General features: G+C 46.8%; 1 protein-coding gene across 1 annotated transcript in view; it reads right to left on the reverse strand.

Annotated features, from left to right (window-relative positions):
• Positions 1–20,379, reverse strand: part of DNAAF11 (dynein axonemal assembly factor 11) — a 175,901-nt gene extending 155,522 nt beyond the window's left edge. Inside the window, exons 1-4 of the mRNA XM_086918090.1 lie at positions 20,331–20,379; positions 18,436–18,603; positions 16,146–16,223; positions 15,583–15,755 (exon numbers count right to left, since the gene is read on the reverse strand). Of these exons, the coding sequence (XP_086774216.1) occupies positions 15,583–15,755; positions 16,146–16,223; positions 18,436–18,603; positions 20,331–20,379 (468 nt within the window). The remainder of the gene's footprint in view (positions 1–15,582; positions 15,756–16,145; positions 16,224–18,435; positions 18,604–20,330) is intronic.
• Positions 20,380–22,558: the final 2,179 nt, after the last annotated feature.

Below are 22,558 nucleotides of genomic sequence, written 5' to 3' on the forward strand. Positions count from 1 at the left end.
TCGGCAGGCGCCGTCCGCGGCTCCGCGTCCGGCGTCGGCGCCGCCAGCGCCGGAATGACGTCGTTGGAGCACCCAGACGCCGCCCATGCGCGCCGACGTCAGTTCTGATACACAGATTTTCCGCGCCAGATACGCAGAGCCATGATAGAACCAACACTGGTGCCATGAAACTAGGGCCCTGAAAGGGGATGACCTTAACCCTAGATATCGGTTTGCAGAACGGGGAGGATGGGTGGGTCGGTAAAGAATCTATTACTAAATAATGTCTCTTACAGATATATCGTTACACAAGTAGTAACTTGTGCATCTGAAAGAGACACGTTAGTGATAGATTCCTTACCTTAGAATAGATACCCCAGCAATACCAACCCCGGTGGTGGATCTGCAAACCAATAATCACACCAGAAAGTCCTGGAGGACGGAACGGCCAAAGAAGCCATCCCTCCGGACTGGACTGTCCAGGCAGTAGTGTCTTGGGAACGTGTGCAGCGAGGCCCACGTCGCTGCCTGGCAAATGTCCTGTAAGGGGACTCCTCGGCCCAGGGCAGTTGTTGTTGCCGTGGCTCGAGTGGAATGAGCCCGCAATCCAGCAGGGGGCTGCTTTTTGGCCATGGAATAACATGCCTGAATACACAAGATGATCCACCGCGAAATGGTCCTCTTGTGTACCGCCTTTCCCTTCTTCGCGCCCACGTAACCAACTGGCGTGTGCGATCTAGGTAATAAGAGAGCGCACGTTTTGGGTCCAGACGGTGGAGCCTCTCTTCCTCTTTCGAGGGATGCGGAGGCGGAAAGAAGGTGGGCAAGGTAATGGACTGCCCGATGTGGAAGGCCGTGACAACCTTGGGCAGAAAGGAAGGTCTTGTCCGCAACACAACCTTGTCCGGATGAACAGAGAGGAAAGGTGGAGAAGAAGAAAGAGCCTGGAGCTCACTCAATCTCCTGGCAGAGGTGATGGCAACCAGGAAAGCAGTCTTCAGGGTAAGAAGACGGAGAGGACAGTTATGGAGCGGCTCAAAGGGAGCACACATTAGATAAGTGAGTACAAGATTCAAGTCCCACTGGGGCATCACGAAGGGAACAGGAGGGAACATGTGTGTGATGCCCTTCAGAAATCTATTTACAATGGGGGACTTGAATAAGGAAGGCTGATCAGGTAGCCGTAAGAAAGCGGAAAGAGCAGAAAGGTACCCCTTAAGAGTGCCCAAAGCAGAGCCCTGCTGGGCAAGGGAAAGAAAGAAGAGTAGAACTTCAGAAAGGGGTGCAGAGAGAGGGTCCACAGCTTTTGCTGTGCACCATGCCACAAATCTGTTCCACCTGCAGGCATATACCGACTTTGTGGAGGGACGCCTGGCTGCCAGAATGATATCACAGACTTCGGGAGGCAAGTCAAATGGCCTCAACTGCCGCTGCTCAATCTCCAAGCTTGTAGATGGAGACTGGACAGGTTCGGGTGCAGGACCTTCCCCTGCTGCTGCGACAGAAGGTCGTCCCGAAGAGGCAGACGAATCGGGGGATCGACTGACATGCTGAGTAGCTCAGGATACCAGTATCTTTGTGCCCAGTCCGGAGCCACAAGGATAACCTGGGCCCGGTTGCGCCTGATCTTCTTCAGCACTCAGGGCAAAAGTGGTATAGGCGGAAAGGCGTACAATAGACCGCAACTCCACTCGTGACGAAAAGCGTCTCCGAGCGAGTGCCGCCTTAGAAATTCCAACGCGCAGAACTGATGACATTGCGCGTTCTCTTCTGTGGCGAATAGATCCAACCAAGGCTCTCCCCATTGCTGAAAGAGGCCTTGCGCCACGTCCGAGTTCAGACGCCATTCGTGACCCATCATGCACCGACGGCTGAGTTCGTCCGCCCTGACATTCAGAGAGCCTGCCAGGTGTTGAACCACCAGGGTCACGCCCTGATGTTCCAGCCACTGCCAGAGGCGCAGAGCCTCCTGGCATGGGGTCCACGACCCCACCCGCCTTGTTTGTTGCAGTACCACATGGCGGTGGTGTGGTCTGTGAACGCCTACACTACACTCCCCCGGACAGAGGGGAGGAATGCCTTCAGTGCTAGACGAATCGCCTGCAGCTCCAAAGATATGGAGCCGGGACTCCGCCGGAGACCAGAGGCCTCTGATCTCCTCCTCTCCCATGTGGCCTCCCCAACCCTGGAGGGACGTGTCATTCACAACCACGTGCTCCGGGTGGGGTAGGGAGAGGGATCTGCCACTGACCCAATCGCGGTCCGTGAGCCACCACTGCAGTTGTCTCGCAGTCATGATCGGACAGGTTGCCCTGATGCTAGGCCCACTGAAACCTCAGGTCCCACTGCAGAGCCCGCATCCGCCACCGGGCGTGATGCACCAGAAGGATGCAGGAGGCCATCAGCCCCAGAAGCCGCAGCGTCAACCTGACCGAGACTCGGGATAAAGGCTGAAAGATCAAAATTAGAGCCTGTATATCCCGAACCCACTGTTCGGGAGGGTAAACACGAAACTGCGGCGAGTCGAGAACCGCTCCGATGTAGAGGAGCTGCTGAGAGGGGCACAGGTGCGACTTCGGCACATTGATAGAGAACCCCAGCAAATGCAGGAGGTCGGCCGTAGTCTGGAGGTGGCTGACGACTGTCTGAGGCGAGCCCACCTTCAACAACCAGTCATTTAGGTAGGGGAAGACTGACACTCCTAACCTGCGCAGATGAGCTGCGACCACCACCATCACCTTCGTGAACACCCTTGGGGCGCTGGTAAGGCCGATGGGGAGCACGGTAAACTGAATGTGCTCCTGGCCTACCGTGAACCGCAGGTAACGCCGGTGGGCCGGCAGGACGGGGATGTGGAAATAAGCGTCCTGCAAGTCCAACGCTACTAGCCAGTCTTCTGGGTCCAGGGCAGCTAGGACCTGAGCCAAAGTCAGCATCTTGAACTTCTCCTTCCGGAGGAGGCAGTTGACATTCCGCAGGTCCAAGATAGGGCGTAGGCCCCCTTTGCCCTTCTTGGGTACCAGAAAGTAGTGGGAGTAACATCCACACCCTACTTCTGGCCCAGGAACGCGCTCAATGGCCCCCTTGGCCAAGAGGGCCGTGACTTCCTCTTGCAGAAGTTGCAAGTGATCCCCCGAAACGCGGTGGCATTGCGGTGGCGCCTCGAAGGGGAGGGAGTTGTTCCCTTCGGACGATCTGCAGCACCCACCTGTCCGACGTGATAGTGCGCCAGTGGGAGAGGTGATGGCGAACCCTGCCTCCCACAGGCGTCACATGGGCCTGAAAACTCGGACTAGAAAGGTTTTGAGGCGGGTGCTGTGGAAGGAGGTGTGGACCGGCCTCGCCGTTGTCCCCGACTGCCGCCACGGCGGTTTCCACGGCCGCCACCACGCTGTTGAACATTCTGCGGCGCACGGCTGGCAGCACATGTGGGGGCGCCCCTTCCGTGGCCACGAAAGGAGCGAAAGGCACCCGATTGCTGGCGTGGGACCGAGAGGCCCAAGGACTTGGCCATAGCCCTGGAGTCCTTAAAACGTTCCAGCGCATGGTCTGCCTTGTCGCCGAAGAGGCGACGGCCATTGAACGGCATGTCAAGAAGTGTGGCCTGGACATCGGCCAAGAAGTTGGCGGACCTCAACCAGGCGTGGCGTCGAACCGCCACCGTCGTTGCCATTGCCCTGCCCAGTGAGTCCATGGTATCCAACCCACACCGGATGGAATATTGCACTGCATCTCGGCCCTCCGCAAGGGTTTGGGCGAGTTTAGCCCTGATCTCCTCCAGACATTGCGGCAGCACGTCCGTAACTGCGTCCCACAGAGTGTGGGTGTAGCGGCCCATGAGACAGGCGGTATTGACAGACCGCAGCCCTAAGCTTAGGGACGAGAACACCTTCTTCCCGAACTGTTCATATCTCTTGGATTCCCGGTCGGGTGGGGCCGACAGGAACACGGTCTGGGAATTGGAGGCCTGGATGACCAGGCTCTCGGGGGTGGGATGAGTGGACAAAAAGCAAGGGTCGCCCGGGGCCGGGCGGTAGCGTCTGGCCACGTTCCTATCCACAGGCGGACCTGTGGCGGGCTTGGACCAAGTGCCCACAAGAACGTCACACAAGGCCTCATTGAACGGCAGCAGAGGCTCGCTGGAGCTTGACTGCGGTTTGAAGACCTCAGTGAGGAGGTTAGTCCTCAAGGCCACGACGGGGAGCTCAAGGTGTAAGGCCTTGGCCGCCCTCATCAACACTACACTATATGTAGACCCCTCGTCCGAAGCCACGGTCGGAGGAGAGACAAATCAAGTGTCTGGCGAAGTGTCAATACCACTGGCCTCCCCAAGCTCAAATGTCCAGTCCTGGTGAGACTGGCACTCCAGTGCCAGAGGGTCCTCAGACCCCTCCCAATCTTCCTCGTCACCAGTTTCCTGTAAAACAGGATTAGTAGACGGGGCCTCCTCATGGAAATAAAAATCTCCAAAGGCCGTCGGAAGCGGCGCCCAGCAGCGCTGTTCCGGCGCCAGAGTCGGACCATAGGGAACATTGGGGACGGCGTCCACAGTGGGCGCCGGGGGCGACACCCGTGGGGCCGGCGCCGGTGAGGTCGACAGGCGACGACCCGGATGCGGATCTGGTGAGGTCCTGCGGCGCCGGGACCGAAATCGCCGGCGGCGTCGGGCCGAAGCACCCGATGGCGCCGGGGCCGAAGCACCCGACGGCGCCGGGGCCAAAGCACCCGACCCGCTAGGGCCTCCAGTCGGGACCGTTGGGCCCGGAGGCGCCACGGAACCCGACTGAGGAGGGAGGGATCTCATGGCCATGAGGTACCGCTCGATCTCCTCCGGCGTCGTGCCGTGCCCAGGGACCCGAAGTTGTGGGGCAGGCGGCGACGCTTGCGACTCCCGCGGAGCCGCGTGGGCGGTGTCGCCCGAGCCCCTGGCCGTATCGTGCAAGCGTTGGGGTGGGTCGGTGGAACGATGACATCTCTCCGACCTCTCATGCCTCTTACCTGAGGACTTGGAGTCTGACGACCGGTGTCCACTCCCAGAGCTGCGATGACTCCGACCCCGCGACCTGTCCCTCGACCTCCTGTGGCACCGGTACCGGGACCTGGAGTGGCGCGGGGCCAACTGCCGGAGCTCGAGCCGCTTGCGGGACAGCTCCCGCCTAGCCTTCGACGTCAGGGCCCGGCAGTCGGAGCAGGTGCGGTCATCGTGGTCGAGGCCTAAGCACTTCAGGCACCGACATGGGGGTCCGTAACGACATCAGTCGGTCGCACTTCGAGCAGGGTTTGAACCTGAGATCAAAAAGATCAAAAAGTTCAGTCAAAAAATGACTAGGGGCAGAGCTTCTCCGGATCTGCGCTAGCTGGCGCGGAAGAAAGAAGAACTGACGTCGGCGCGCATGGGCGGCGTCTGGGTGCTCCGACGACGTCATTCCGGCGCTGGCGGCACCGACGACGGACGCGGAGCTGCGGACGGCGCCTGCCGACGCGCAGGGGTATTGCTGCGCAGGGGTTTCCGGATCCAGTCCTACGCCTGGGGATATTCTAAGGTAAGGAATCTATCACTAACGTGTCTCTTTCAGATAATAGAATATCAGATAACAAAAACGTTGCACTTGAGGAATCGATGAGATTGTATAGGTAGAAACAGATAACTAATATTCTCTAGCCCCACCTGCTGGATGTGCCACAGACTTGAGAGGGGTGGCAGTCCTTATCGAAAAAGCAAGGCAGTTCCTAAAAGATCAGACATGAGGGGATCCCATGGGATGTTATGCAGCAGTATTAGGGATGAAAAATATTCCCTATTTTCATCTGACAGTTCAGGGAGCTAAATGTCACGAATTAGTGAGCAATAATCTTCCAGAGAGTATTTCCCTTCTGTACTCTATATCATTTAATAATTAGCGCCAAATTGGTTGGCGACGTTCTGTGGGTCCGTGACTGTCCCAACCCCCTCTACATTGAGCTCAGACACAAGACGACTATCCCACTCCTTCTTATCCAACCATGCAATAAGTTTCCCTGCCTTGTCCCGATGCTCATAGATTCTGTTGTGTGTTTCGCTTCCCTGGGCCCGGGCTCTATCTGTCGCTATGGCCTTGAACTCATCTTGTTTTAACTGAAAGAGATGCAACTTCTCGGGAGTTACTGTAATTTCCAACTCGTTCTCCAGTCTCAATACTTCATCCTCTACTTGTGTCAACTCTTTCCGTTTTTCTTTTTTCTTTACTGATATCAAAGAGAGAGCCTGTCCCCGAATCACCGATTTTGTAGGCTTCCCACAGGGTCTGGGCTGACTCCACTGTACCCTCATTATCAAGGAAATAGTGATCGGTTTCTTGGATTATTTTCTTTTGGGTGCTTAGGTCTCGGAGATACCATGGGTTAATGGGAGCGTTTCTACCTGCCTTCCTATGGCCCAGAACAATGTGCGTCCAGATTGGTGAGTGGTCAGAAATACCTCTACCTAGATGGCGTATTTCCTGAATGTCAAGTGTCAGTACGGCTGGCATGAGTATATAGTCAATACGCGAGAGACTGCGATGGGAGCTCGATAAAAAGGTATATATCAAGTCCTACCCGGATGCGTTCTCCACCCATCTACCAATCCCATGGCCTCAAGGAAGTCAGGCAGCCACTGGTGTGCAGGTCTAATGTCTCGCAGAGGGTGGCGATCCAACACGCCAGATACCACTGAATTAAAATCTCCTCCCAACAGGAGGGGGCCTTTTGGGAAGGACAATAAGATTGCACTCAGGTCTTTAAATGTCTCACTTTGGAAGCCAGGGGGAACATACAACGAAACAAACGTGAACACTCTAGCCTCCCACAGACTAAAAATACCTATGTATCTGCCCCTATTATCTACCCATGTGGACTGCAGTGAAAAATGGAAACAAGTTTTTCAGTGCTATGCCCATTCCCCGCGACCCAGTCGTACATCCAGCATGTCCCACTAACTTATATCCTCCCCTGTTACACCTTACAGCCTTATACATGTTACCAACTAAGTGCGTTTCTTGTAGGAGGATGATATCTGGGGCCTACCATGCGAAGTTTGATTTTATCCCCAAGCCCATTGACATTCCAACTAAGGACCTTAATCCACGTATCCCACTATGAACTAATTTGGACTCATGTTGCAACACTGCTCCTGTTCTGCATTACATTTTGATGGTGTCGATAAAACAATTACAATCCACAGCTGAAAATTCTCAAAACTGAACAACCCTTCCCAACCTCCCACCTCCCTGCACCCCTGCCCTCCGGGCTTCAAACTGCCCATGATCAAACTTGCAGAGTGCCTGTCGCTCACACACGTTAACTAAATGAAGAAAGTAGGGTGCGTAGTGTGTCCCCCCTTTACTGAGATTCCCATTATACATGTCCCCAAATGCCGATCAACGAATAACATGAATTATAAAGGACTCCTTCCCTCTATGAACGATTTGTACTGCCGCTATGATGGCCTCTGGCTCCCACCAATGTCCAATAGTCTCAGCAACTAACATCTATGTCCATTTCGTCCGCTGGCCCATGTCGCCCCCCCCCCCAACTCCATACATTAAACCCGGACAGTTGCATTTCTGGCGTCAGCGGGTCTCCAACCACTCTGCTGCTGCTTGATCAAAGAACCAGGCCCTACCATTGGCATCCACAAGGAGCCTGGTCAGGAAAAGCATAGCGTACTTGTACCCTTTGTCGCGCAGCGTCTTCTTTATCCCAAGGAAGGAACTCCTTTGTCTCTGGGCCATCTGGGTAAAATCTGGAAAGAAAGTGATTTCCGCGTTGTCATATCGGAGCGGAGGTCCTGCTCTGGCATGTTGGAGTATGAAATCTCGATCTCTGAAGTTTAGGACCCTGGCGAGGATAGGGCGCGGAGGGGCTCCCAGTTTCGGACAACCCCCAGGGACTCTATGAGCTCTTTCAATGACAAAAATCTTTCTGAGTCCATTTGGTTGCAAATGTTTAAGAATGAGGTGTTCCACATAGAGATCCGTAGCCTGTCCCTCTGACTTTTCCGGAACCCCCAAAATATGCACATGATTACATTGTAGTCGCTTTTCGTAGTCATCCATCTTGGTTACTGCATACTTCCAGAAAGTTTGTAGTTCTTTAATTTCCGTTCGTAGCTGGGAAGTGTCATCCACTAGACTCGCAGTCATGAGTTCCAACTGTTTGACTTTCTTACTATTTTTGTTCTGGTCTGCCTTGAGCAAGTTGGCTTCCACTGTTATGGCGTCCATCTTAGGCTCCAGCGAGGTCTTGATTCCTGCGATCGCCTCGAGCAGGTCTTTGAACATAGGTTCCTGGTCCGATTCAGGTAGTGCTCCACCACCTTTGCCTGTGGGTGAAGGATCAGGCAGTGATTTTTTGGGGAGGGTGTAGCGGTCGAGTCTATCCTGTTGCACTGGTTTGCTGCCTCTTGACAATGCCATTCTGTCACGGGTTTCCACTTTGGTTGTACCAGCGGGGGGAGAGTGATCTTCCGGCCAGCCAGTTGGGGTAGTCCCTGGGTACCAGGGCTGCCGGACATCACAGGCAATACCACTAGGTTGAACCTGCAGGAAGGGCAGGGCAACGACAACAGCTCCAGAAGGGAGGCCTTCGGAGTTGGGTGTGACTCCCCTCCCATCGGCAGAGATAAAAAACCTGGGGGTGTGGCTTGATCCTTCTCTGAGTTTCAACTGTCATACCAAGAAGGTGGCGGCTTCTTGCTATGGCATCATCAGAGGACTTCGACCCATCCTCAAATTCTTTGATGCACCCACAAGACAGCTGGTGGTCCAAGCATCAGTGCTGTCCAGGCTGGACTATGCCAGCTCCCTACTGGCGGGGGTTAACCAGTCAGAATTTCAGCGGCTCCAGCGGGTTCAAAACGCTGCGGCCCGACTGGTGACAGGTCTGCCTAGGCGGTGCTCTGTGTCCAATGCCCTGCGCTCTCTCCACTGGCTCCCTGTGCAGCAGAGGATTAGATTCAAGGTTCTCTGCCTTGCATTTAAAATCCTCAAGGGTACTTCCCCACAAATCTTGGAGAAACTGCTGATCCCCTATGTCACCTCTCGCACTCTTAGATCGCTAGGCCAGAACTTAGCAGTGGTGCCGCGTTTTAAGTTGAGCAGAATTGGTGGCCGCTCCTTTCGAGTCCTGGCAGCGAGCTGGTGGAATTCTCTTCCTCCACAAATCCGGGCCATCGATGAGCTCCTTCAGTTTAGACGGGCTATCAAGACCTTTTTATTTGTTTAGCTCATCTGTTGTGCCTCTTATCCTTTCTGCCCGCTTTTAATGCTGTGTTGTGTTTACCTTCTCAAAGCGCCAGGACGCCCCTTTGCTGGGGCAGCTGTGCGCGGTACAAATAAAAATAACATAACAAATAACATAACATTTGTTACAGTGCATGACTCACTGTAGGTTGCCAATGTTAGCACTCACTTGAATCACAGTCTCATCAGCCATGAAGTATGACGTTTTTCAGAGAGGTCAGTAATGTTGGCCCCCCCTTTAGCGCCCAACGTCCAGACCCCGCGAAGTCAAACAGTGTGGCCGTATTCCGGATTCTTGACTCACACCCTTTTGATGGTTCAGCGTAGTCAAAGGAATACAATGTCGGGGCCTTCCGCCAGCTAGCGTGGCTCCTCGCCAGAACCCAGGTGTACAGGCCCTCCTATTGCGGTCCACTGCAGGCGGGTCTGAGCAATGTTCGAATTGAGTGTGACTCTCCCCACCGTTGGTCTGTGAGTCTGCAGTACCACTGGTTGTCCCCTCGCAGCTGCACGGGGCCCGGCACAGTCTGGCAGCTGTATCCACTCCGGGGGATTGCTTTGCTAGGAGCACTGGCAAAATGCGGGTGCCTCAGCATGACTTCTGTGACCTCTCCGGCTCCTGTCCCTCCCACCTCAGCCAGGCTCAAGTTGCGGCTAGCTGCCACCAGGCCCGAGGCAATCTTCTGCACCCACTTGCCTCTAGGCTATGGGGCCCGCAACAGCGGATTACAATTAGGCCCAACCTTTTTTTTCCAACCAAGGGACCAATTTCTAACATCACCAGGGACCCTAGCTCCACAGACTGATGAACACCGCTGCGGACCTCAGACGCTCCAGTCCCCGGCATGCGACACCCTCACTGCTTCACCAGGTCTCGGTCACGTTTGCAGGCCGCCAAGTAGAGGTGAGACGCCTCCAGCAGATGCCATCCGGGGGCCAGGGGGGAGACCCACTCCGATCTCCGGTCTCCAAATTTGCTGCCAATCCTCAGCAGGCGCCACCAAAATTCGATGTTCTGGGCCCGCTGAACTCCCACACGGCCGCCGCCTTTATGCAAATCCCCAGCGTACCTTCTCTGTGTAGGCCCCACTCCGTTTGTCAACAGTTGCGGCTCAGCAGTGCACCCGCGGATTCCGCTGCAACAGTATCGGGTTCTTGAAGTTTTCCGATCCAAGAAATCCTGTTTAGGCAAACGGATAACTTCAACGGATAGAAGGGGGAGAAGGGGAGTTACAGAGCTCTGCTAAGCAGCGGCCATCGCGCGCCTCGCAGCTCAGCCATGCCTCCTCCTCCTCTCCCACCTTTAATATTTTTTATTTTTCCCATTGAGACATTGTTTTTACTAAGAGAGCGTACATGCATCCTCAGAGAGCTATTCTTGACAGAACGGGCCCAGAGCAAGGCACTATGTGATACCCATTGGTGATGCTGTTATACAAGCCGGGATGAGTCCTTTCTCTCTGTCGGCAAGCTGGGACTGGTGTGCATCAATCACCTGACATGTTTGTAATTTTCTAAAGACAACACTGTGTTTGTATGCCCTTGGGGCCCACTGATTCCCACTGTGACACCATTTGCCATAGGGAATCTCAAATGCGGATCAGTCTCTTTTCACACTTTTAGGGAAAGTTTTCCCATTAAATATTGGGTGTTAGGGTGCCAGAGGGTAGTGTTACTAGTGTTTGGGGCTACTCTGCTCTCTACTGGCTCAAATCTCCATGGCTGAGCAAGAGTTTCCCAACTTCTAAGAGGAGGTATGTGGTCTTTTACCCCACTGAGGGAGATTTCACTGAAGTTATTGACCTATCTGTTAAAAAGGCAGTCTCTGAGGCTCTCCAACCACTGGGAATACATAAGTGGCAATTACCTATCGCCCTCAGGAAAATCACTCCACGGGTTCCTGAGACCTCTGCATCCTAGATGGTGGAGGGAGCCTCAAGTCAGCCGAAAGGTAAGGCGAAGCTTAAGCGGGAGAAAGCCACTCCCTGCTCAGAGTCCTTTGAATGCATGAGGAATGCCTTTCTAAAAAGTGCACCAAATCTGGGTCCTCTTCTTCCTGCAAGGGAGGTTGGCAAGTCTCTTGACCCCTCCTTGGATGGAGATGTAGTGGATAAGGCCACTTCTGGTGCCTCTGACAAATTCAATGCCAAAAAAGGTCCTAGGCCCCCGGAGCGTCCTACAGCAAGCAACAAGAAACCTAGATGACCTTGATCATTTAAAGTTAGACGGAATCCATCAGAACAGGACTTTTATTAACTAGGAGACTGGATGGGCCAGCATAGTACCGATTTTCCAACCATACTGCAGATTTCTCCAGTTCTAGTGTTGAGCCCAGGTTTTCGAGTACAAGATCCCTCCCTTCAGACTCTCTTCAACCCTATGGGGTGTCACCAATGTACTTCGTCCTGTGGTGGAGTTTTTCAGGGTAAGGGCATAAGGCTGATAATTTACCTCAACAATATTCTTCTAACTGACCAATGCAGGATTTCATGAGAACTCGAATAGAGACCAGGGTCAATCTTTTCCAGGGACTACAATTTATGTTTAATATGGAAAATTCAGAACTGATTCCGACCCACTCCATTACCTTTTTGGAGTTTATCATGAATTTCAGGGCACACAATTTTTGCCGCCCTTACTAGAAAACACTCAATATCAGGAGGGAATTGCAGAAGTCCCTGCTGAAGGACAACATCTTTCTGCAGTCCTTGGGCATGATATTAGGGCTCCTTTCCTCTTCTATTGAGCTGATTTTCACAGGACCTCTCTATTATCGGGCTCTGCAGAGGCTGAAAGTGTTATATCTTCATAGCGGACTTATGAACTCAGAAGTGGTTCCCATCTTTGTTCTGCCCTGGATCTGATTACAGAGTCAGATGCTAGCTGATGGGTCTGAGGAATAAGCTGTGTAGAATTATCTACCAGTAAAGAGAGGCCCTCTGAGAAGGTCATGTTACACACTAATAGTCTGGAGCTCTTTTCTGGGTCCTTCACAATGAAATACTTGACCAAGAACGGAGTTAGCTAATATGTCCTGCTGAAGATAGACCACATCTTTACGGCCAGAAACAACAACCAACTGGCACCAGGCCAAAGATAGTGGTGGAACTGGCCAGGAACTTCTCTCCTTTCTGCCTCATCAGGTAGATTTTGTTGAGGGAAGAATATCTTGTAGGAAGCAAGAACATGGTGGTGGACTGGCAACACATGTCAGTGCTTTTTTAGTACCTTTTGAGTTAAAAACGTTTTTTGTTAACATCCTTGAATTATGCAGGAGAAGATGGACTAGGTAGCAAATGTAGTAAATGTATAATTATGTGGGAAATGCAGCACAATCACATAACTCCAGTGGCCTGCATCATAATTGATTGCATGGAGGATTTACCAGGATAGATTGTCAATCTCTGGACTTTCGAGACAAGCTGTTGGTGTTATCAAGAGTGCATGGGTGGACAGTGCAACCAAAATATACAGATCTGTCTGATGAAGCTAGAGCAGTAGGTGTCTCATTTATACACTGCTTTCGCACATAAAGCACCAGAATACTTACTCCCATCTCCAGGATGTTACACTAGTTCCCAACCATTTTTTTTCTTGTCCTCAGAATGATTTACTATCACTGAAGGAATTTTTGGCCAAGCTCACAATGTTGCTATGCCTGGTTTTATGAAAGTCGAATGTCCGTGCATTGGATTTGCAAAAGGAATACCATGGTTGCCATCTAATGCAGAGCCCAACTACTGCAGCATTAACCATGGCAAGTGAAAGGAAATTGGTTTTACTCTCTCTTTGCTTGCCCATATGTCAAAACTATGCCCAAAAGAAATATAAGTATAAATGCATAAATAGATATATATGGAGCTGCCTTGAGAATGTCGAGTAACTAGCCATTTATTCTGGGGTTAGTGTGTACCTTATTTCCAGCATGCTGCAAGGTAATTTACTTGTCATAATTCTATTCACACTTTCCTTATATCTTATTTGATCCATATATAAAATAACTGCTGAGATATATAGGCTCTTATGAGAATTTGGGTGACTGTCATAGTATTTTTTCTATTTTTATTTCTTTCACACAATGCATGTGTTTATAAAAGCTAATACAAGATGGAGTCTAGCATTTTGACAAAGGCTGTTACACAGCCGAACAGCGTAGATTCGAGTTACTGATATTTTGCTTGAATAAATATCCACTTTTTCACAGCAATTGAGTTCCAAACTGTGCTGTTTCAGTAGAGTTTACTGTGGACATATATATACAAATATACATATATATATATATATATATATATACATATATATATATATATATATATATATATATATATATATATATATATATATATATATATATGTACATTTGTATATATATGTCCACAGTAAACTCTACTGAAACAGCACAGTTTGGAACTCAATTGCTGTGAAAAAGTGGATATATATATATATATATATATGTATATATATATATATATATATATATTTATATATATATATATATATATATTTTTTTTTTATTTCCTAGTGTCTAGTAGGCTTCCCTTTTCCCCAGGGCAGATAGAAATTGCTACATGCACACCAGTATATTTTTTTCTAAAAGAAGACATAATGCCTGGGCATGTTCTGGGGTGGGGATAAATAAATATGCCAGACAAACACTGCCCCAATCCTTCTTTTTTTCCCTATTTCCCCTTGTGTTGTACTGGTCTTTCGCAGCCGAGGGCAGACTGCAGGTAAAACCTCATTCCCCCTCCACCCGGGGACAGAAAACCTTTTTTTCTGGCCGCGGCTCTTGCCCTTGACCTGGAGTGGGGGATCCCTAAAACCAAATCCTTGTGGTCTATTGGCCTCCTCCACTCTAGGAGGATAGCTTGGGGTAAATTATCCAAATCTACCTCCAGGGGATGAGCAAAGATTGGTTTTAAATATTTAAGAGGGGTGCATTTACCTGTGGCCATGGAAGTTGCTCCAACCCCCGCAAAAGTCTTCTCTGGTGGTGTGGTGGGTGTGGGCGTGGTCTGTTTAGAGACCAGATCCTAGCCCAATTCCAAGGAAGCTCTTCCTTTGCAGTCAGAAAAATCTCTGTTACTTGAATGCATCAGAAGGGTTTCCTCTGGGAATGCTAATGACATCAAGTTCGCCAGAGGTATATGCAGAGGACTTGAAAATCACATTCTCCACATTATGTGGACTTACCATGCATATTCCTCACCTGAGGCTTGACATAAAATGTACACATTCCTGGCTTCCATAACAGAAGGTTTCAATTCTATTAACACACAGATGTAATGAATATCTCCATCTGGTATCAGATTAACCTTCAGGGTTTTTCACCACCCTTAGAGAACAACACCACATAAGACACACGTGAGAGTGTTCTAACATTTATTCATCGTTTAAAATAGTTATTTACCAATTATATTATACGTTTCAGAATGCATAATGTGTCACTATTTTACTTTAGGATCGCCAATTGATTCTATATGTGGTACACATATGATGGATGTGTATTGTTATGCTTTTCTCACACTGCTGATTGCAGGTTGTGATCAGAAGCAAGAGTGACGTTCTTACTGGAGGTTAAACACACACATTAAAGGCAGAAAAGAGAAAGGCATGTGTTTTAGTTGTAATCGGACATTATGGAGTGTTATATGTGATTGGCTGATTACAAAATGCTATTGGCATAATTTCCTGGTCTTATTGGAAATGTATTTCTTTCTGAGATGTTGAACATATGGTTTTACTGTTATCTCAAGTCTTGGAGTAGAACTAAAGAAAAAAGAAGTGCATAATACTTGCCTACAAGTCCTTAACGGAACTGAAACATACTGTTACAAAAGCAATGACATGTTATATTCTGCATGTGTGCAGTGATAGTTACACTGAGCTATCTGAGCTTTCCCCTTCCAGAGACTCTTTGCATATTTCCCACATTGGCGGCTAGACCAAGATCTCAACCAGTCACAACTGAGACCTGGCATTGGAAGCAGACGGGTATGCAATATCAAGAATAAGTAATGACAATGACTACATTAAAATAAAAAGAGGATAGAAACCCATGAAGAAAGACTTTAAAAGAAATTCACTGCCAGCACTGCAGCAATAGACGCTTGTTCTTATATTAGATTTAAATCTCCGTAGCTAAATGCACGTTAGGCCTATGTATTTCCGATATTCTGAAGAAAAAAAACGAATTTGCTTGATTTTTTTCTTTTTGAAAGACCTTACTAATATATGCCTTGTGGTAAAGTGTCCCAGATCTGCAGAGATGAAACACTATCTTCTTGCGAGGGAAAATATGCGCATTATTTATTGAAGAATGATTTTCACTAAAAGAACATACCTTCAATTGTTTCAGCGTTGCCACTACAAACTCTCTGTAGCCTTCAAACTCGGTGCAGGGGTTTCCTACCAAGAAAAGTTCCTGAAGATGTATGTTGTGTTTAAGGCTTTCGATACTAGATAGATGTCCAACAAAATTCACTGTTAGGTCAAGTTTTTGAAGTGATTCACATCCTGATAAGGAAAAGAAATATGATGAATATACTTTTGTATGGGTGTTCAGAAATGCAGGTGTGGGTGTGCCTGACTTATTCCGTTGTAGGATGTTTTAGACGTGTTCAGTTGTGTGTATCGATTTCAATTCACGTTGCTTGTGCGAGGTACATGTGTGTCTACTACTCCTACGTGTCTTCGTGAAGAGGGATATTTAATAACATATAAATGCAAGTGTATAACAATTTCGACAATAGGAGTCCAAAGCACAACATTTTCATTCAGAAATGTATTCCTATGGAACATACCATGCTGGAGTTAAAAAAATAATGTAGTTTTTGCCATGTTTATTACCATACTAACATGGTTCAAACAAAATTTCTGTATGCAAAGAATAACAAATTAACTCACCCTCCAAATTCTCAACTATTTCAATGTTATTCAAGGCTAAGTTTAAATATTCCAGCTTCTTTAGTCTGCTTACATTTTCTGGAGAAAAAAAGAACAATATTGCTTGGTAGACAAAAACAAAAGACAGACAGTGAAGACAAGCAATATAAACAAAATCATCCATTCTGAGGCTATTTAGCAACAGGAATGACGGTTTTTCATGACACTGATTTTATTTAACCTTCTGTCTTTTAAAAATACAATCTAACTGATTTGTATCAAGTCCTAAGGTAAAAAGAAAACTATAAAGAAAAAATGTGTTAAATCAAAATTAAACTTTTCTTCTAATATAAAATTAGACGTGTTCAGTGGAAAGACTTTTTAATTGGCATGTAATAGGCATACAGCAGCAAAAAAGTTAAAAGCAAATATCTAGATTTCCATAGAATTCCACAGATTTCCATCTACTAATTATGTGTGTCTAAGAGATTCACCATAATCTCCTGCATCAATCCTGAACCATGACCAAGTTGTATTTCTGCATGCATACTTCACTTCACAGCAATGCTTGTGTTGATTGTTTACATTAGGGACAATACCCAGGAGAACAAGTGATGGAAAAGTACATTAGTGCTTTTTTAGAATAACTTTTTATGCCGCACACAAAATATTTTTCCAGGTAGCAGAAATACCTCATCCTCTTGTGGATATTTAGTTTTCATTACATTTTCAGGGCGCAAATTACTCAATGTTCATTATTACCCACAAGCTTATGATTTGTACGAAGCATTTTGGAATAACATCCTCCACTCCTAAAAGCTTGATAGCCATCCCTAACAGCAGCACTGTGGATAAACTAGCATTATGAGGGGCTGTTAACTGGGTCCCAAAACTACGCCTGCCGTGGTGTGGTACTCAACAGCTCGTCTTTCCTACAAGTCCAAAACCAGATTTCTCCTCAAAAGAACGATGCTGGCCACTCACTCTCCCTCAGTCAGACAGTCTTCCCTCCATATGCGCTATATATGTGCTGCGCACAAAAATGAAAGATCCCTGCTAGGGCTTTCTTAAAACTGTGCTGGCGGGAGTATAATTCTGTATGCCATACCAGTATCATGTGTGAATCACAGATTCAACCTACTGCATCTGTTTCCTTTCTCTCAACTTTTGATTTATCGAAGCACACACTAACTGATACATTACTCATACACCAGCTCCTGAGGTGTTGCTTTTTCATTAATAAATATGATTCATTATAGTTTAGGTGTCTTTTAGTTACTTTCCCAATTTCAGGAGACAGGATCTCAATGTAAATGTGCCTGTTCCAAATCATCAACGTGTTAATTAAAATAAGAGAACGAGAAGGCAGCACATTATTGATTCTGAAAGTGAACCAGCGACAGTTCATGACCACCAGTGCTCCAAGCTCAACACTTTTAACAGCAGACACCTTTGTGAGTTCAGATGTATTTGCAATATTCTAAACTGAGGCTAGCAGTCATCGATGTCATATGGTGTGCTGCTATATGGGAGAGAAAAACTACAGTCCACAATAGGAGATCACACCTAGTGCAGTACCACAGTCTAAGCAAAAGAGGAGCTAACACCTGCCCTTACCATCAACTCCAGGCACTGTCTTGTGTGGACGGCAACGGAACTTTTAGTATAAGGAAAATATTTAATTTAAGATTATCTGCATCTGGGAATTAATTTCGGCTAAACTTGACCTGCACTTGCCCTCTAGCAGAAAATGTTTTGTGAAGGGCACTGTCCTTTGTGTACTTTAGGCATACGTGGTAAGTAGAAGTGTGTCTGACCCAATTTAATCACAAAATATTATGTGGCATGCCTGTACACCATTTTTAAAATAGTATTTGTCGTCTTTATTAAGAGGCATGTGTTATTTTCTTTCCAAATTTCTGGTCAGTGATGTCCTGGTGAGCCACCTGATCAAAAACAGTTCAATTTACACACTAGAAACCGACAAACGTAGCTATGCTAGGCCAAAGCAGAGGGAGAGAAAAAAATATCCAAATGGAGAATGCATTAGGATTCAACTTCACCAACAAATAGAACACAGCTACATTTAGCAATCAGTGCACAATTCGAAATTTGATAAGAATTAAATATTTTGTTTAAAGACTTAAAACATATGCTTTAAACTTAACAACATATGGAAGTTAAGAAAAAATTACTTCTGAAACTAAGAATAGGTAATGCTCATCATTCGAATGAAAAGTAATTGAAAATGTCAATGCTATCATTATGCGATAAAATCATAGTACTTATACATTCATTGCGTTCAGCTTACCTATTTTTGGAATTAGGTTATTTTGTAGATAGAGAATTTTTAAATCTCTACACCATTTGTCAATATATTCTATCCTTTCTATTTCTTGTTGGTGAAGAGAGATTTCTTCCAGTGAAAAAATTTCACAGTTGTTATGTTCAGCGCGGCGCCTTAGAAGATCTTCTGTGACTGAAAGAAACAGATTTAAATTCTATCAGTAAACCATTTAAACTGCTTCATTTCTTCCTTTCAGCTATCATATATGCCCTATTGCAGTATCTTTTTTTTAACAATTTTCAGGGCTTAAGCCCTACTCAAATGCAAACTAATAAGGCAGCTGTTACTGTAAATTACATATCCTGACAGTTTTTCTAATCACAAATGCCAACTGAGATGGAAAGGTGCAACTATGGGTTGAAGGGGGAATGGAATGTGGTACTGTCAGTAGTGAACATCCAAATGTCATACCTTTGCAAGCAGTCAAATATTTTCACTGCCTTTCCCCACAATCACTGCACTTCTTTACTAACGCCTACTACAAGAGTCTTGGAGAGACACAGCAGCACCCCTATTTTTTCTGACGTTGTAGAAAAAGGGATTTTTCCATACTGAATCTATTTAAAGAAACAAAGAGGGAAAACTGGGAACTGTACGTTAACTCCAATGTTGTGCCAACGGATCTTATGACGTGTGGACATTCCTGTTTTAGGAACAGAGCAGACTGGCATACCCCACGGTCCTTACTTCTGTGAATCAACAAAATTAGTAAAACTACACAAAATGTTTACACACTGACAGACTTACTCATTGTTTTGTGACTAAGAGATTGGTCATAAAAGGAGTGCAACATTTTTAATTCTTTGAATCAATATTAAGCAAACATCTTATAACCTATCAAATAAAATGGTTCAGGAGAGTTTCAAAACATCCAACAGATTCCCCATATGAAATGCAATCAAAGAAAAGGTAATCAATGACAGATGAGTTATTCCATTAGTGTTGCATAATTTAGTGCTTCATGCACTTATAGCTCATATTTACTGATTATAAGATAACCATATTAATCTGTGTGCACCCTATTAATATATACTGTCAGTAGGTGTCTGCATTTACTTGTAGTGAGAGCCACATAGGTAATCATAGTTTAATCAATGTATTTACTCATGTTAACTGTACCAGTTTGGTCACCATATTTTCCCCCATAATATTGAACAGACTTGTACTTATGCCTCAGCCACTCAAATTGTTTATTTAGTGAATGCATTGCAAGTTTCAAGTTCTTCTCTCCTCTGCAGGTGTAGTATCAAGAAGTGCTCATCAGTTAAAATAGGGCTTTGTTTATTGTTGGAAACTGTTTGATTGAAATTTGGCCCTGGACATGAAGTGTGTGGAGATGGGAGAGTGCTTCCTGTACCAGGCAGACCGAACTTTTGCTAATTTCAAGTCTGTGCACTGTGCAGTTGTGTACCTCTTTGTCTGACCATGGGAACCTGAGGACTCTACCTGCTCCCAGAGAACATCATCTCCTGATTGGACCGTCCAGAGGGAGTTGGTGAGAAGAAGCTCCCAGAATCTTCAATTGTGTATTAATTGTGTGTTCTTTAGAATAGTTTAGCAGATCCCATTCTGACTTCGCTGGTAGAAGACCTTTCTCAGACTCTGCGGATTCCCCTGCCCAGGGAATCAAGCTTTATGCTTGAGTACCCCTGCCTTCCTCTCGAACCTTAATTTGGTTGCTCTGAATTTCCGTCACTTTCGATGTTTTGTTTAGAGTAGGAAAATTCATTCATGGAACCAATTAACATTATATTTTGAGTACTCTAAATTGTTATAATTTGCATCTTTTGCTTTATAATATACAAATTCAGACTGCAAAACTATATTGATATTCATAGTTTTTGGATAAATTGACTTACCAAATGACTGATTGGTAAGGTTTACAAATTTTGCTAATAAAACCTTCATGGTTTGCACATCCTTGTTTCTGTTGTTTTTGTGGAGTCAAATCGTTTCCACTGTCATTGAAATGTGTTGCTGATGCTAGCTCCTTTCATACGCTTTCAGTTGACAACCAAAAGTCCATACGACCAGTGCAGACTCCTGTATAATGACTATAGTAGCACGTTCAGATATAAGGAGATCTGCTGCATCAGCATCCATCGCCCACAACTTTCCAATTAGCTAATAATAATCACATAAACTTAGCTCATCCCTCACACTCCAGTTATGCCTTATCTTAACTCTAAGTAAACAGAAGCATGATGATTTGAAAAAGATCCAAGTTAGGCCCCACAGTGCTCTCAAACCCATAGCCCAATCCATTTTCGAAGAATTTTTTTTTAGATTCCCTCACAGACCATAATGGCAGAGAAAGCTAATAAGAGTTGGGCACACTAATCTGCCTTTCTGCCATGAGCACCTTTTCATTCAGGTGTGTGCTACCATGATTCGAAATTAAATTAAACATCAGCATCTGCATCTCTTGTAGCTCTTGTTAGATCGGTAATACTCAGGCTGGTCTTTTCCAAACTTTTTGCCTCTCATTTTTGCTGATTATCTTTGTTGGCCTTATGACTCAGAGCACTTTACCACTGCTAACCAGTGCTAAAGTGCATGTGCTTCTCTCCTAAACATGACAACACTGGTGTAAATCTGATTGGCATATTGTTTGTACTGGCAAGTTCCTTGTAAAGTGGTATACCATATACCCAGGGTCTGTATTTCAAATACTACTAGTAGGCCTGCAGCACTATCTGTCACCCTTGGTCTCTTACACAATTTGCATTCTTTAAGTTCTTTAGAGACAGTCAATCGTGGTGAGCGGGGCGGGGCCATCTAGCTGTTCTAGGACAATTCATGCCGGTTGCAGCGGGGGGTGGGAACTAGAGGTAACGCTGCCGCTTTGAGCATTGTTCATTTAAATATTGTCTGTGTTTTAAACTTGCTTTCAACTGTTTTAGTAATTGCACAACAGTGTATTGAGTTTGATTTGCTCACGCTTTTAATACTCGCATAGCCGCATTTCTATCTGTCTCCCTCGGCCCCTAACGCCAGTCGCATTCTATAAGCTCTTTAGGGGCAGCCAATCACGGTGGGCGGGCCATCTAGCTGTTCCCGGACATTTAATGCTGATTGCTGTGCGGGAGTGTAGTGGACAAGCACAGCGGGTATGCCAACAGCACACCTAATAAAAGCCAAAGGCAAGCCGGTGTGAGCCCGTCCACGCCGGTCTGTGGCGAGGGACAAGCCACCATGCCCAATTTTTAATTTACTCTGGTTCTCAACAATACTCTAAAGACTACTTACTTAACCCTGAGACTCAAGCTAGACTCACTGACATGGGGATCATGAACCCCAGGAATAATCGGCCGGAACTTAACTTACCTCTTCTTATGGGTAACCCCACACGGAAGACGTACACTCATGAACATAGTGCCCATGAAGCTAACTTTGATTTATCTGAACACTCAGTGCATTATGAAACATCAATTGGAAATATTTCATCTTTTAGACTCCATCAAACCAGATATATTCCTGCTTATGGAAACGTGGCTCAACCAGGAGTCCATCTCAGACATTCTTGCTGCTCTTCCCAGCCACTATTACATTATTCAGGCCAATCGGCCTCTAGGGAAAAATAGGGTGGGGGTGGGGGGGGAGGGAGAGGGGGGGGGAATAGCGGCCATAATTTGGCATTAGTTAAAGTTAACTACCCTAACAGCAATAGACATCGCTTTTGTGGACTGTTTAGTCCTCAAACTTTAATCCCTTTCCACATCCTTGATTTGTGTATTGCTGTACAGACCCCCTCACAACATGTCTCTCTTTTCCCAATCATTGGCGGAACAAATGCCTCATGACAAAATATTGTTAATTGGGGGCTTTAACTATTGGGCCAATAAAGAATTGGGTGGCCCACACTCAACAGAAAGGACCAACCTCCTCAATGGGCTAAATTTCACACATGTGACTATGTCCCCTCATATAAAAGGTCATATTCTTGACCAAATTCGGACCACCAATCTTATTGTGTCCAATCTGGTGGGTATCCCCCTGCACTTGACCTGAACCTTTTTTTCTTGAACTTCTCCCTCAACAATTTGCTCAGAGCTAAAACCTCTGTCAAAACGAGTCTGATGACACG

Source organism: Lissotriton vulgaris, chromosome 4_1, assembly GCF_964263255.1.
Source record: "Lissotriton vulgaris chromosome 4_1, aLisVul1.2, whole genome shotgun sequence".
Taxonomy (NCBI): domain Eukaryota; kingdom Metazoa; phylum Chordata; class Amphibia; order Caudata; family Salamandridae; genus Lissotriton; species Lissotriton vulgaris.